General features: G+C 42.1%; 1 protein-coding gene across 2 annotated transcripts in view; it reads right to left on the reverse strand.

Annotated features, from left to right (window-relative positions):
• Positions 1–17,444, reverse strand: part of LOC140479879 (mothers against decapentaplegic homolog 4) — a 118,862-nt gene that overhangs the window by 71,707 nt on the left and 29,711 nt on the right. For both annotated transcript variants that reach the window (XM_072574237.1, XM_072574230.1), the window contains exon 2: positions 9,541–9,975. In XM_072574237.1, coding sequence (XP_072430338.1) covers positions 9,541–9,780 — 240 coding nt within the window. In that variant the 5' untranslated portion in view covers positions 9,781–9,975. The remainder of the gene's footprint in view (positions 1–9,540; positions 9,976–17,444) is intronic.

Consider the following 17,444-nt stretch of genomic DNA (forward strand, 5'->3'; position numbering starts at 1 on the left):
CTGGGCATTGAATGTAAAAAGGTGGCAAGTTATGTTACAGCTGTACAAAACTTTAGTTTGGCCACATTTGAACTATGGCTTGCAGTTCTGGTTGCCACATTACTGGAAGGACATGGAGAGGGTGCAGAGAAGGTTTTTCAGGACGTTGCTTGATCTGGAGGGTTTCAGGTATGAGGAGAGGTTGAATAAACTCAGATTGTTTTCACTGGAAAGACAGAGGCAGAGTACAAAATTATGAGAGGCATAGATAGAGTGGATGGTCAGAGGCTTTTTCCTAGGGTGGAAAAGTCGACTTGCACAGATTCAAGGTGAGAAGTGGAAAGTTCAGGGGAGAAGTGGAAGGAAAATCTTTCACACAGAGGGTTGTAGGTGCCTGGAACACATTGCCAGTGGAGGTGGTGGAAGCAGGAACGTTAGCAATGTTTAAGGTGTATCTAGATAGACACATGAACGGGAGTCACAGAGGGACAGAAACTAAGCATGGGTATTAAGTAGCAGGTCTAAATAAGGATTAGAATTGGTGCAGGCTTGGTCCTGTGCTGTACTGAATTATATTATGTTGTAACTATAAACATTATACTCCACTCTCATGCAGTATAAATGTTGATTTTTGCCCTGAAATTTTTATTCTTGCGAAATGTCCTTATAAGTGCAAGACAAAAGAAACCTCAACAAAATGTACTTTTTCCTCACATATTTAAAATCCAGGTATTCTTACTGTGAGATTCTGTTAATTTAATGTCTAGCTCCTGACATTAACCATGTAAAGCCTCTTTCCCTCAACTTGTCCTGGACCACAACAACTGAATTTTTACGTTCCTCTCTACCTCTGAACAGAAAACTCTGGCATTAGGCAGGCACCACAGTCTTCTGGACTCTCACTCTTGGCTGCAAAGAACTCCTGACATTAAACTATCTTTCTACCCTTCCATTTCTTTTTGCTTCCCCAACTTGAATGGTTTCCTGTGCCATGATGAAATGATCAGTTAGCTCATCCACCCTGCTCTCTTAACCTCACGCATCCAATAAGATAATTAATCTCAAATTTGCTGCACAATTGCAAAGGTTGAAGCTCCCGCCAAGGTCCCCAAATCTAACTCATTCACAGTCACAGCTTCCTTCCACAATCAGTGACCAAATCAGAAGACTCTATCCTAAAAGGTGCAATAACTGCATGGAATGTAAAGCCCAGGTAACTTTTCCCTTCTGTGATGTTTTGCAATGTCTGCAGTTTAGCTTCCGGCTCTAACTCAGAGTCAAAACTGCTCAAGCAGCAAACACTATACATGTGTTTGCCTGGATCATAATGGCATTCAGGAGCTCCAACTAACCATAAGCATGATACGTGGGCGGCATGGTGGCTCAGCGCTTAACCCTGTTGACTCACAGAGCCAGTGACCCAGGTTCGATTGCAGCCTTGGGCATCTGTCTGTGTGGAGTTTGCACATTCTCCGAGAGTCTGCCTCAGTTTCCTCCAGGTGCTCCGCTTTCCTCCCACAGTCCAAAGATGGTGAATTGGCCATGCTAAATTGCCCATAGTGTTCAGAGATGTGCAAGCTAGGTGCATTACTTAGGGGTAAAGGGTCTGGGTGGGTTACTCTTTGGAGGGTCAGTGTGGACTTGTTGGGCCAAAGGACCTGTTTCCACACTGGGGTTCTATGAAACTTCTATGATTCTACATAATCTGTCCTGACAACCTAACATTTTTTCTAAATACATCTTAACCTTATCATTTGTTTCTAAACGACTTCAAAACTTAGGAATAGAATAGATAATAAAAATTGATCAGATACTCAGCAAACAGCTGGTTTCTTCCAGGTGTAGTAGAGTAAGAATCAATACAAGGGAAAAATATTCGAGAATACAAAGGAGAATCCTCTACTGATTCAACAGTCAGCATACTGTTCAAACAAATTGTATTCAGCACACAGTCTTACAGAGATGCCTCTATTTATTTAACCATATTAAGCTCAGTCTCAGGTGCAGAACAAACAGAAACAAAAACAATAATTGATGGAAAAACACAGGTCTAACAGCATCAGCAGAGAGAAACCTTTCTTTGGAACTGACCCTGAAACATTAACACGGCTTTCTGAAAACATTATGCCAGATTGCTGTGTTTTCCCAGCAATTTCTGTTCTTGTTTCGGATTTCCATAGCGGTTTGATTTTTTTTTGAAAGCAACAAACACATTTAGTTGATTTTCGTAATTATCAAAATTCAAGTCCACGAGTACTTGGATATCTCTGCTTAAACCAAATGAAATTTACAATACAGTAATTTACAGGTATTAAACGTTAACTGCAAAGTTAAATTTCAGAAAGAGATTAAAGAACTCCTTTATAAGGGTCTAAGCCTGTGTTAGAGGGTAATACACTCACATGCATTAAGAATTTGTTGATAGACAGGAAAGTGTGGGATGAGATAGGTCTTTTTCTGAAGGGCAGGCAGTTACTAGTGGGTGGCACAAGGATCAGTGCGTAGCCCCCAACTATTCACAAGCATATAAATTGTGTGGAGAAGGGAACCAAATACAACATTTCCAAGTTTGCTGACAACACAAAACTTAGTGGGATTGAGAGTTGAGAGGAGTTAGCAAGGAGACTTCAAGGTGATTTAGACAAGCTGAGGGAGTGGGCAAACAAATTAATGCAGTACAACATGGCTAAGTATGGAGTTATACATTGTGGTATGAAAATCAAAAGGAAAAGTATGATTTAAATGATGATATATTGGACAGTATGGATGTAAAAACAGATCTGGTTGCCCTTGCGCGAGTCAAATTAGCCAGATAGGTGCAGTGATCAAATAGGAAGTAAAATTGCTCAATGAGAGAGATTTGAGCTCAGAAATAAGGACATCTTATGCAGTGCCTGGAGAGGTCACACCCAGAAAACTGAGGGCAGTTCTGGTCTCCCTACCCAAGAAAGAATATATTCGGCAGAGAGGAAGTGCAGAGGAGGTTCACTAGACACTGGGATGGCAGAAAAGTTCTGTGAGGAGAGATTGATTTGATTGGCCTATATACACTAGAGTTTAGAATATTCGATTTACCTAACATTAAGCAGAGTTTGTCAAGATTCAAAAAGGGTAATCATTGTAGGACAATCCTGTCAGACACACAGACAGGTGATTCTGCAGCCGTGATTGCAAATTCAGGATCTTATGTTGCATCCCGAGTGCCAGGGTCAAGGATGAATCTCTGGATTATTCCTGGTACCATGTGCTAAAGAGAGTCGGAATAACAAGATAGGGCAGATAAATCTATGGATGAATAGATGATGTAGTGAGCAAGGATTCAGATTTTTGGATCATTGGGATCTCTTCTAGGGCAGAAAAGGGACGGGTTTCATCTGAACTGGAAGGGGTCCAAAATCCTGGTGGGCATATTTGTTAGTACTATTCGGGAGCCTTTAAACTAGAGGTGACTGGGTGGTGGGGGATTCTAAGTAATAGGTGACAATAGATAAATAGATGAGGATGGTTCTGAATTTAAAAAGAGCAAGTTAATTAGAAAAGGCAGACAAGTCAGAGAACAAAGGGTAAATCTGAAGAATTAAACTGAATTATTTCCATACAAAGGGTCTTGCAGGTAAGGCAGGTAAGAACTCAGGGCACGCATGGGAGCATGTTTCTGTAATGCTCCAGTTCCATGTCTGAGGGAAGGACAGGACTGACAGCTCAATGTTCTGGGCTTTACGTGCTATAGGAAGGATAGAAAGGGAGGCAAGAGAGGAGGTGTGACGTAGCAGAGTGGCGTTCTTGATTAAGGAAAACATCATTCCTACATTAAACAGGATACTTCTAAGGGATCTTTGAGTGAAATTATATGGGTGTAAAGCTGAAATAGTAAGGGGATGATTACTTTGATGTGATTGTACTATAGCTCCCCCATGTGCCCCCCCCCCACCGCCATCCCCCCCCAAAAGTCAGAAGGTGTGGGTTTTAATGGTGAAGAATTTTAAAATGTATTCAAGGAAATTTTATTTATCAATATGTAGATGTATTTACCACAGAAAGAGCAAAAATCAACATTCTCCTGGGAAATAAGGCAGGGCAAGCGACTGAAGCATTAGTGGGGGAGCACTTTGGGACTAGTGATCATAATTCAATTAGTTTTAAAATAGTAATGGAAAATGATAGATCTTGCATACAAGTTAATTGGAGTAAGGCAAATTTTAATGGTACGTGACAGGAACTTTCAAACGTTGACTGGAATAGACTGTTAACAAGTAATGGGATGACTGGCAAAAGGGAGATAATGAGTTCAGAGGCATTATGTTCCTGCTAGAGGATACGGCCAGTAAGAGCAAGAAACAATGGAAGAATAAAGATACTGGGGCTTTTGTCAAGAATAAGGAGGAGTCATAGATATAGATAATTTAGATCAAGTGAATCTCTCGAAGTGTAGGGGCATTCTTAACAGGAAAATCAGGGCAAAAAGGGGATGAGCGATAACAGATAAAGGTAATCCAAAGAGCAAAAGAGCAACTAGGGAAAGAATAGGGCCTCTTAAAAATCAATGAGGTCATCTATGTGTGGAACCACAGGAGATGAGAGATACTAAACAAATATTGTGTTAGTTTTTACTGCAGAGAAAGAAAGTAGGCTGGGGAACACAGGGAAATAAAGATTGATGTTTGAAAACAGTCCACATTACAGAACAAGAAGTGCTGGATGTCTTTAAAAAAACTAAGATGGATAAATCTCCGGGGCCTGATCAAGTATACCCCAGGAAAGAAATTACAGGGCCCTAGCAGAGACATTTGTATCATCTACAGCCACTGGTGAGGTGGAGGGCAGCTAACATTGTGTCTTTATTTAAGAAAGACTGTAAGGAGAAGCCTGGGAATTATAAACCTAGAAACCTGACATCAGTGGTGGCAAGTTGTTTTTTTTCCCAAGCTGGAGGCCTGTGACCAGTGGTGCTCTGCAGGGATTGGTGCCGGATTCACTTTTATTTGTCATTTATCTCAACAGTTAGGATGAGAACAGATGGGAAAATGGTCAGTAGGTTTGCAGATGATACCAAAATTGGTAGTACAGTCAAAAGTCAAGGTGGTTATCGAAGATTACAAAGACATCTTTATCAATTGCACCAATGGGCTGAGCATGGAGATGGAGCTTAACATGAATAAATGTGAGGTATTGTATTTTGGTAAAATAAACAAGGGCAGGGCTGTACAGTTAATGTTAGAGTCCTGAGTAGTGTTGTTGAATAGAGAGACCTCAGGGCTCAGGCACCTAGTTCCTTTAAGGATGGGTCACATGTAAACAGGGTGGTGAGAGAGAGTTTTGCATGCTTGTCTTCATTACTCACTGAGTATAGGAATGTGGACATCATGTTGAGTTTGCACAGGACGTTGATGAGGCCACTTTTGGAGTACTGTGTGCAGTCTGGTTGCTCAGCTGTAGGAAGGATACTATTAAATTGGAGAAGGCTCAGAAAAGATTTAGCAGGAATGGAGGGATAAGTTATAAGGAGAGGCTGGATAGGATGGGATGTTTTCCATTGGAACGTAGAAGGTTAAGGGCTGACTTTATAAAATGACTAGGAGCATAGATAAGGTGAATAGCAAAAGGTCTTTCCTCTAGGGTGGGGTAGTTCAAAACTAGGGGCATAATTTTAAGGTGCGAGCAGAAACATTTGAAAGGAGCCTGAGGGGCAACTTTTTCACACAGGGTGCTGCATATGTGGGATGAACTGCCAGTAGAAGTGGTAGATGCAGGTACATTCACAACATTTAAAAGACATTTGAATAGGTACAAGGGTCTGTTTCTATTCTGTATGACTTCCCTGGATATGAAGTCTAGGATCATGGTGCACTCCAGTCCCAAGATATGGGGTAGACCATTTAGTACTGAGAAGATAAAAAAAATTTCTTCACTCAAAGGGTAGTGGACTTTGGTAAATTCAAAAGGCCAATTCATTGAATATACTCAAGAAAGAAATTGGTACATTTTTTGGATATTAGTGACAAAGGGGATGCCAGGAATATGGCACGGAGATTCAGCATCAACCTTGATCATACTGAATGATGGAGCAGCCTTAAAAGAGCCAAATTGCCTACTCCCAGTTACTATGTTTTTATTTACCCAACTACCAACACTATGTTCAACAGCACGCTCATATGAAGATCTACCATAGTCAGAGTCAACCACCTGCCTGTTCGAATCCCATTTTCCAGCCTTGTATGCCTTAGCATAAGCGTACATTTAAATACTATTTCAATTCTGAAGACAGAATGGATAGACTAGTGTTGTTTTCCTTGGAGCAGTGGAGACTGAGGGGGGACGTGAATGAGCTGTATAAAGTTGGGCGGCGTGGACCTTCATCATGCATTCTCTTGCCTCGTTGGTCCTACCCAAGTGTGTCACCTCACAGTTATCCAGATCAAATTCTCTTTGCCACTGATCAGCTCAACTGACCAACCTATGTCCTCCTGTAATCTAAAGATTAGATTAGATTACTTAGATTACTTACAGTGTGGAAACAGGCCCTTCGGCCCAACAAGTCCACACCGCCCCGCCGAAGCGTAACCCACCCATACCCCTACATCTACATCTACATCTACATCTACATCTACCCCTTACCTAACACTACGGGCAATTTAGCATGGCCAATTCACCTGACCTGCACATCTTTGGACTGTGGGAGGAAACCGGAGCACCCGGAGGAAACCCACGCAGACACGGGGAGAACGTGCAAACTCCACACAGTCAGTCGCCTGAGGCGGGAATTGAACCCGGGTCTCCGGCGCTGTGAGGCAGCAGTGCTAACCACTGTGCCACCGTGCCGCCCATCTTCACTATTTACCACCCAACAACTTTCATATCATCCATGAACTTACAGATTAACCCTTCGATATTGATATCTAAAATTGTTTATTTATAGCACAAACAGCAAGGGCCCGTGTGGAACCCAACTGAACAGAAGCTTCCAATCGTAAAAGCAACTCTTGACCATCACCCTCTGTTTCCCACAACTCAACTAATCCTGTATACAATTTGCCAAATTTCCTTGGATCCCATGGGGTCTTGCCTTCATTATCACAGGAGGGACCTTATTAAAAGTCTAGCTGAAATCCAAGTAGACTAGAATGCACTGCTCTCATCTACATATGGTTACCTCCTCAAAAAATTCAAATCAAGGTGATCAGACATAATACCCCTTTAACAAAACTATGCCGGCTGTTCTTGATTCATCTATGCTTCTTCATATGCAGATTAATTTTGTCCCTCAGAATTACTTCCAACTGCTTACTGACCACAAAGGTTAGACTGACTGACTTGCATTACTTTATAATAACGGTATCTACTCTTTAGCTTTCACAGCTCTACTAATATTGATCTACAGTCTGGGAAAGGAAGCTTTCTTTCCACTGTCGCTATCTCTTTATTATGAGAACTATCAACCACATTCTCATTAACCCTATGGATTTCTTAAAAGTCAAGTGTTCTGAATATTTAATTGTCAATCCTGATTATTCAGCAATCTGTCTCAGTTTATGGTCACAAGATCAAATCTACTGATCTCAGTTTATGCCATGAATTCATCCATCTTCAGAATACATTGTGCATTGAGATATAATGCCCGCAATGACAACTCACTGCGTTCCCTTGATACGGTCTTAGTTGCAACTTCTCTCACACACACAGACACCTAATTTCTCACAGGTCAGCACTCTAATCTTATGGGAATATTGGTCTAACACCTCCAAATTTTAGTCACTATCCACTGACAATGGCTCATACTTGACCCATTATTAAATTTAATTTTTAAAAACTGAAATGTATTTAAATAATTTTGTAGAACGATTAATTAATTATTTCTTAGCAAGCAATACTGGAATTGAAAATAAAATACAAACTTAATTATACTATCGATTAAAAATGTTTGGGTGTTTTTAAAGAATTTAATGCAATGCAATTTTTTTTTTATGTACAACATAATTATATTAAAACTGTATCATGGACATATTCCAACTCTGGTAAAAACAAATCTGAAACTATGTTTTTCAAATACTAAGCATTCCAATTATTTCATTTGGTCTTTTACCAATAGTTTTCTATTTAATTAAAATCTCAAAGTTAAATTGTGTACATTGTCACACAATGAAAATTACCCATGAATTAACTTATTCAAATGGCTGACTAAAGTAGACCACTCTTCTAGGTGATATTATTATATCTTCATTAGTCAGCTAAGAACTACCTCTTTTAAAAAAAGGAGTCTTATGATGTAGTGGTATAGTTCCGACATCTGGCCAGAAGGTCTAGATTCAAGTCCCACCTCAGGATGTGATGGGCTTGGAAATGTATCAGAAGACATCTGCATAGGTTGATTAAAAACAAAAATAACACCTTTATAAACCTCTTTAAAAACGTGAATTTATGGGTGGCCTTAATAAGCCAGAACTAGGAAAAAGAAAATAGATTCTGTTTAGATCCCAAACTTCAAACAACTGTCTGATCCTCATTTTTTACATGTAATATTATACTCCTGCCTCAAAGATAATTATTAGTTATAAGGTATAAAATACTATTTTTAAGTTAAAGAAAGGAATTATCCCATTTCCTTTTAAAACTTTGGCAAACCTTAAAAATGCTGAATCACTTCATATGGACATCATTTAATTAAACATGTGATCAGAACTTGGGCCAACAAATACCAAGTTACCACATCACACAAAAAGTATACTTGCAAAAGGCCTAAACCCGAATGAAATTATATACCTTTATAATAGTGTTAACTGCATCTTGGATTCATGACATTCAGAGAAGTTACTAGAATCTATCATTTGAGAAGGAGAGACAAAGCACTTGGAAAAGGTTTGAGTGTGTATAGATTTATAAAGGATAAATGACGTCCAGCTCATATAATTAAATGCTTTAGGGTTAGTTACATTGGATTCTAGAGGTACAGAGTGAGATAGTGTTTAAGAAACTATAAACAAAAACATCAGTACATGAAACTGAGACAACATACAATATGGGTTGACAATCAGCAAGAGAGGAGCAGCATGGTGGCTCAGTGGTTTTCACTGCTACCTCACAACTCTCGGGACCTGACTTCAATTCCATTCTTGGGTGACTGATCGTGTGGATTTTGCACATTCTTCCCATGTGTGCATGGGTTTCCTCCGGGTGCTCCTGTTTCCTCCCACAGGCCAAAGATACAAAGACTAGAAGGACTGGCCATGCTAAATTGTCCGATAACATCCAGGGATGTGCAGGCTAGATGAACTATCCATGGGAAATAAGGGTAATGGGGACAGTTGTTTTGGCGGCGGGGGGGTGGTTATGGTAAACATTAGGACAAAAGAACTGACCTCAGGAGGACTATTTAACGTGATGGCGATGGTAGGGAAGCAACGAATGTAACAATTTTTTTCTACCTCCCTTACTTTTCAGATAATTACAATTTTAATGTTTTTTCCGTGGTTAAATTATGTGTCATTTCTTTATTCATTTCGTTCTTCATTCTACAAAGCTGCTATAAATAGAAAGTTATAAAATAATTTCCCAATTGACATTTACCTGGAGTCTGCCGTCTAACGTTCTCTGTATTGTAACACACTTGCTGGGATGAGCTCCATTTGTTGTTATGGCTGTGATCAAGGAATCAAGTTCGTCTTTTTTCTCCTTCAGTTTTTTCACCAAACTCTCAATAGCTCTTTTTGCAAAAGTTTCACTTTCTCCACCTTGTCGATGACACATCAAGCTATGCACAATGCTTAGGCATGCATCATTACTAGTTGGAGTGTTGGTGATGGACATGTTGTTGATCTTATATCAGCTTCTCCCCCTTCAATATAAAATCTTTCAGGTCCACACAGTAGAGAAAGGGATCCTTCCAACCGGCAAGATGTGATGTAAGCGTTCCAGTGTACTAAAAGGCACACCTGATGTCTTAATTGCAGTCAGAACTTCAGCAGAAACAAAGTAGTGGCTTTGAACAGTTTCTCAGAGAACCTTTAAAACAAAGCACAGACAGAAGATGTAATACACAATTATTCCTTTTCAAAAATAATTTACAATTGTGCACAATTATTTTGATTTACTAAGTTCTCGGATACCTGAAATTGAACTTCTGGGAATATTCTGACAGAGACTTCTCAAAAGGTAATTTTTTTTCTCCTGAAGATCGAACTATATTGAAGTGCAGTTTCAATACCTCCCAGAAAATCAATTAAGTAGCCATGGCTTAAGGGTCAAGACACCATTTCATTACAGCATATTTCACTGTGAAGGTTAATGCTGCTATCACCTAAGGTTCACACAGTTCATTCACCAACATAAATTAAGTGAGCAATAAGAAGGAAGAAACCTTGGATAGAATTTCTTAATTTGTCCTAGATCAAAATAATATACAACTTACTTGTATCCTAGCTAAAATTGTAAGATATACATGCGAATTCAGAGCAGGACTAAGCCATGCAGCTCATTAAGCCAGCTCCATCATGCATTAAAGTTATGATAGATCTCACTGTGATCTCAACACTACTTTCCTGCCTATCCCAATACCGTTCTACAGCTGTTTAGTAAATAATGCATCTAATTCGGCCTTAAAACTACTCAATACTCTGCGTTTCAACAACTTTCTAAGGAAGTGTGTTTCAAGGGTTTACAGCCCTCAAGAAAAAGGAAAATCTCTGCCCATTTCCATCAAAAATGGAAAGTCCTTATTTGAAAGCTGTACCCCCTAGTTCTGGTCTCTTATACAAGGGGAAATATATTTTCAGCATCCATCCTATCAAGTCCTCTCAGGAGCTTATGTCTCAATCAAACCATCCCTCATTTTTCCTGCACAGCCTCCCCAGTGTTTCCTCATCAAATAACTTTACTATCTCAGTAAGTTTCACACTGTAAGAAAAGTGAGATCACATCTGAAGGAGGACACAGCATGAGTAAATAAGGTAAAAACAATGACTGCAGATGCTGGAAACCAGATTCTGGATTAGTGGTGCTGGAAGAGCACAGCAGTTCAGGCAGCATCCAAGTAGCTTCGAATGAAGGGCTTTTGCCCGAAACGTCGATTTTGAAGCTACTTGGATGCTGCCTGAACTGCTGTGCTCTTCCAGCACCACTAATCCAGAAGCATGAGTAAATAGTCTAGAGACTTTGGAGGCAGCATAGAATTCACTGCATAGGGCAAGAGGTGCTTCTTGCTGCTTTTTTAGTTCATAGCTTGTAAGAGTTTTTTAAATTGTTGGATAAATTGTAGTCCAGGATCAGGGCCCAGCACAAAAAAGTGACATCACTAGACAACCACAAGTTCATTGACTGGTAAGAGTTGCTAATTTGACTACAAGGATTATTTTCAAATTGAAGGTAAAAGGCGAGAAATATTTACAGATTAAAAACAAAAAAAATCAGTAGGACCTTTTAAGAACACAAATTCAGAACTAAGCAAATAAAATGGAGATGGAGATGCAGGACCAAGCAACATGTTGCATTTGCCTGATGTGGTGAGCTGGTGGACCGCACAGTGGTTCATAGTGATCACTTCTGTCACAAGTGTTGGTTGCTTGAGGAACTCCGGCTCACGGTTGACATGCTAGAGTCTGAGATTCAATCGTTATGACACAGAGGTGGAAAGTTACGTGATGACTATTTCAGGAGGCAGTCACACCCTTGGATTAACTCACTCAAATTCAGCCAATAGTCTAGGACAGGAGGGTGTGACAACCAGTGAGGCAGATAGTGGTTCTGATGAGGGAATGAGAGTAGCAAGAGACTAAATTAAAAAGCAGATCCAAAAAAGGTAATAAACTCCAGATTATTACCTGAATACAAGCACATAGGGTCAACAAGACTAAAGAGTAAACGAGTGGCTCAAGGATAGGCGTGGGAGCAACATGTTTGAATTCATGGAATATTGGCACCAATACCAAAAGACAATAGGTGCAGGAGTAGGCCATTCTGCCCTTCGAGCCTGCACCACCATTCATTATGATCATGGCTGATCATCCTCAATCAGTATCCTGTTCCTGCCTTATCTCCATAACCCTTGATTCCACTATCCTTGAGAGCTCTATCCAACTCTTTCTTAAATGAATCCAGAGACTGGGCCTCCACTGCCTTCTGGGGCAGAGCATTCCACACACCCACCACTCTGGGTGAAGAAGTTTCTCCTCATCTCTGTCCTAAATGGCCTACCCCTTATTTTTAAGCTGTGTCCTCTAGTTCGGGACTCACCCATCAGCGGAAATATGTGTCCTGCCTCCAGAGTGTGCAATCCTTTAATAATCTTATATGTCTCAATCAGATCCCCTCTCAGTCTTCTAAACTCAAGGGTATACAAGTTCAGTCGCTCATATCTTTCAACATAAGATAGTCCTGCCATTCCAGGAATTGACCTCATGAACCTACGCTGCACTCCCTCAATAGCCAGAATGTCTTTCCTCAATTTTGGAGACCAGAACTGCACACGATATTCCAGGTGCAGTCTCACCAGGGCCTTGTACAGCTGCAGAAGAACCTCTTGTTATGAAGGCCAGCATGCTATAAGCTTTCTTCAGTACCTGCATGCTTGCCTTCATTGACTGGTGTACAAGAACACCCAGATCTCTTTGTACTGCCCCTTTTATCTAACTTGACTCCATTTAGGTAGTAATCTGCCTTCCTGTTCTTGCCACCAAAGTGGATAACCATACATTTATCCACATTAAACTGCATCTGCCATGCATCTGTCCACTCACCTAGCCTGTCCAGGTCACCCTGTAATCTCCTAACATCCTCTTCACATTTCACCCTGCCACCCAGCTTTGTATAATCAGCAAATTTGCTAATGTTACTATTAACACCATCTTCTATATAATTAATATAGATTGTAAAAAGCTGCAGTCCCAGCACTGATCCCTGCGATACACCACTGGTCACCACCTGCCACTCCGAAAGGGAGCCGTTTCCTGTCAGCCAAGCAATTTTCAATCCAAGTCAGTACTTTTCCCCCAATACCATGCACCCTAATTTTGCTCACTAACCTCCTATGTGGGACTTTATCAAAGGCTTTCTGAAAGTCCAGGTACACTACATCCACTGGATAACCCTTGTCCATCTTCAGAGTTACATCCTCAAAAAATTCCAGAAGATTAGTCAAGCATGATTGCCCCTTCATAAATCCATGCTGACTCTGACCTATCCTGTTACTGCTTTCCAGATGTGTCGTAATTTCATCCTTTATAATTGGCTCCAGCATCTTTCCTACCACTGAGGTCAGACTAACTGGTCTATAATTTCCTGCTTTCTCTCTCCCTCCTTTCTTAAAAAAAGTGATACAACATTAACCACCCTCCAATCCTCAGGACCCGACCCCGAATCTATCGAACTCTGGAAAATAATCACCAAAGCATCCACGATTTCTTGAGCCACCTCCTTCACTACCCTGGGATGTAGACCATCAGGCCCCAGGGACTTATCAGCCTTCAGACCTAACAGTCTCGCCAACACCAATTCCTGGCAAATATAAATTCCCTTCAGTTCAGGTCCTTCAGCTACTGTTACCTCTGGGAGATTGCTTGTGTCTTCCCCAGTGAACACAGATCTGAAGTACCAATTCAACTCTTCTGCCATTTCTTTGTTCCCCGTAATATATTCCCCCGTTTGTCTTCAAGGGCCCAATTTTAGCCTTAACCATTTTTTTCCCTTTCACATACCTAAAAGAGCTTTTACTATCCTCCTTTATACTTTTGGCCAGTTTACCTTTATACCTCATTTTTTCTCTGCGTATTTCCTTCTTAGTAATCCTCTGTTGTTCTTTAAAAGCTTCCCAGTCCTCCATTTTCCCACACATCTTTGTTATGTTATACTTTTTCTCTTTTAACTTTATATGTTTCTTAACTTCCCTCGTCAGCCACGGCCACCCCTGCCTCCTTATAGGATCTTTCTTCCTTTTTGGAATGAACTGATCCTGCATCTTCTGCATTATACCCAGAAGTATCTGCCATTGTTCCTCCACTGTCATCCCTGCCATTGAACTTTGGCCAGCTCCTCCCTCATAGCTCCATAGTTCCCTTTATTCAACTGAAATATTGTCACTACCGATTGTACTCTCTCCCTTTCAAATTGCAGATTGAAGCTTATTGTATTATGGTCACTACCACTATTATGGTCATGGCTGCGCAGGCGGTGGAATGTTCCTCCTGCAGGATGTTTGAGGTAGGGGTGACCACCGATACTCCTGCCGACTTCGTGTGCAGGAAATGCAGTCAGATCCTGATCCTCACCGAACGAGTTAGGGAACTGGAACTGGAGTTGGATGAACTGAGGATTATTCGAGAGGCTGAGAGGGTGATCGATAGAAGCTACAGGGACATAGTTACGCCAGAGAACAGAGGTAGCTGGGTAACAGTTAGAGGTGGGAAGGGGAAGAAACAGGCAGTGCAGGGTTCCCCTGTAGTCGTTCCCCTAAAAAATAAGTATGCAGCTTTGGAAACTGTTGGGGGGGACAGCCTTGCAGGTGTAAGCTGCAGTGAAGGGGTCTGTGGCTCTGAGATTCAGAAGGGAAAGGGGGAGAAGAAGAGAGCGCTAGTTATAGGGGACTCTCTAGTTAGAGGGACGGACAGGCGGTTCTGTGGACATGGGCGAGACTCTCGGATGGTTTGTTGCCTCCCGGGTGCTAGGGTCCGAGACGTCTCGGACCGTGTCTTCAGAATCCTTAAGGGGGAGGGTGTGCAGCCAGAAGTCGTGGTACACATTGGCACCAACGACATAGGTAGGAAGAGGGGCGGGGAGGTCATTCAAGAGCTCAAGGAGTTAGGCTGGAAGCTAAAAGCTAGGACAGACAGAGTCGTCATCTCTGGGTTGTTGCCGGTGCCACGTGACAGAGAGGCAAAGAATAGGGAGAGAGTGCAGTTGAACACGTGGCTGCAAGGATGGTGTAGGAGGGAGGGCTTCAGATATTTGGACAATTGGACTGCATTCTGGGGAAGGTGGGACCTGTATAAACAGGACGGGTTGCACCTGAACCAGAAGGGCACCAATATCCTGGGGGGTAGGTTTGCTAGCACTCTTCGGGGGGGTTTAAACTAATTTGGCAGGGGGATGGGATCCGGACTTGTAGTCCAGCAAGTAAGCTAGCTGTGTGTCAGGATGTCCAAGACTGTAGGGAGGCTGTGGAGAAGGTAGCACTGACAGGGACTACTTACAGACACAGAGATGGGCTCAAGTGCGTATACTTCAATGCAAGGAGTATCAGAAATAAGGTGGGTGAACTTAAGGCATGGATCGGTACCTGGGACTACGATGTTGTAGCCATCACGGAAACATGGATAGATGAGGGACAGGAATGGCTGTTGGAGGTTCCTGGTTACAGATGTTTCAGTAAGATTAGGGAGGGTGGTAAAAAAGGAGGGGGGGTGGCATTGCTAATTAGAAATGGTATAACGGCTGCAGAAAGGAAGTTTGAGGGGGATCTGCCTCTGGAGGTAGTATGGGCTGAAGTCAGAAATAGGAAAGGTGCAGTCACCTTGTTGGGTGTTTATTATAGGCCCCCCAATAGCAGCAGAGATGTGGAGAAACAGATTGGGAAACAGATTTTGGAAAGGTGCAGAAGCCACAGGGTCGTAGTCATGGGCGACTTCAACTTCCCAAATATTGATTGGAAGCTCTTTAGATCAAGTAGATTGGATGGGGCGGTGTTTGTGCAGTGTGTCCAGGAAGCTTTTCTAACGCAGTATGTAGATTGTCCAACCAGAGGGGAGGCCATATTGGATTTGGTACTCGGTAACGAACCGGGACAAGTGGTGGGCTTGTTAGTGGGTGAACATTTTGGTGATGGCGACCACAATTCTGTGACTTTCACCTTGGTTATGGAGAGAGATAGGTGCGCACAACAAGGAAGTTTCTACAATTGGGGGAAGGGAAATTACGATGCTGTAAGACAGGATTTGAGGAGCATACGTTGGGAGCATAGGCTGTCAGGGAAGGATGTGGTGGAAATGTGGGACTTTTTCAAGGAGCAGATACGACGTGTCCTTGATATGTATGTACCGATCAGGCAGGAAAGAAATGGTCGTGTGAGGGAGCCTTGGTTGACGAGGGAGGTTGAATGTCTAGTAAAGAGGAAGAAGGAGGCTTACATAAGGTTGAGGAAACAAGGTTCAGACAGAGCGTTGGAGGGATACAGGATAGCCAGAAGGGACCTGAAGAAAGGGATTAGGAGAGCTAAGAGAGGGCATGAAAAATCCCTGGCGGATAGGATCAAGGATAACCCCAAGGCATTCTATGCGTATGTGAGAAACCTGAGAATGACGAGAACGAGGGTAGGTCCGATCAAGGACAGTGGTGGGAGACTGTGTATTGAGTCGGAAGAGATAGGAGAGGTCTTGAACAAGTACTTCTCTTCAGTATTTACGAACGAGAGGGACTGTATTGTTGAAGAGGAGAGTGTGAAACGGACTGATAAGCTAGAAGAGATATCTGTTAGGAAGGAAGATGTGTTGGACATTTTGAACAACTTGAGGATAGACAAGTCCCCCGGGCCTGACGGGATATATCCTAGGATTATGTGGGAAGCAAGAGAGGAAATTGCAGTACCGTTGGCAATGATCTTCTCGTCTTCACTGGCAACGGGGGTGGTACCAGGGGACTGGAGAGTAGCGAATGTTGTGCCCCTGTTCAAAAAAGGGAATAGGGATAACCCCGGGAATTACAGGCCAGTTAGTCTTACTTCTGTGGTAGGCAAAGTAATGGAAAGGGTACTGAGGGATAGGATTTACGAGTATCTGGAACGGCACTGCTTGATTAGGGACAGCCAGCACGGATTTGTGAAGGGTAGGTCTTGCCTTACAAGTCTTATTGAATTCTTCGAGGAGGTGACCAAGCATGTGGATGAGGGTAGAGCAGTGGATGTAGTGTACATGGATTTTAGTAAGGCATTTGATAAGGTTCCCCATGGTAGGCTTATGCGGAAAGTCAGGAGGCATGGGATAGAGGGAAATTTGGCCAATTGGATAGAAAACTGGCTAACCGGTCGAAGTCAGAGAGTGGTGGTAGATGGTAAATATTCAGCATGGAGTCCAGTTACAAGTGGAGTTCCGCAGGGATCAGTTCTGGGTCCTCTGCTGTTTGTAATTTTTATTAATGACTTAGATGAGGGAGTCGAAGGGTGGGTCAGTAAATTTGCAGATGATACAAAGATAGGTGGAGTTGTGGACAGTGAGGAGGGCTGTTGTCGGCTGCAGAGGGACTTAGATATGATGCAGAGCTGGGCTGAGGAGTGGCAGATGGAGTTCAACCCTGCCAAGTGTGAAGTTGTCCATTTTGGAAGAACAAATAAGAATGCGGAATACAGGGTTAATGGTAGGGTTCTTGGTCAGGTGGAGGAACAGAGGGATCTTGGGGTCTATGTACATAGATCTTTGAAGGTTGCCACTCAGGTGGATAGAGTTTGTAAGAAGGCCTATGGAGTATTATCGTTCATTAGCAGAGGGATTGAA

This window comes from Chiloscyllium punctatum, chromosome 1 (genome assembly GCF_047496795.1).
Source record: "Chiloscyllium punctatum isolate Juve2018m chromosome 1, sChiPun1.3, whole genome shotgun sequence".
Classification (NCBI taxonomy): Eukaryota; Metazoa; Chordata; class Chondrichthyes; order Orectolobiformes; family Hemiscylliidae; genus Chiloscyllium; species Chiloscyllium punctatum.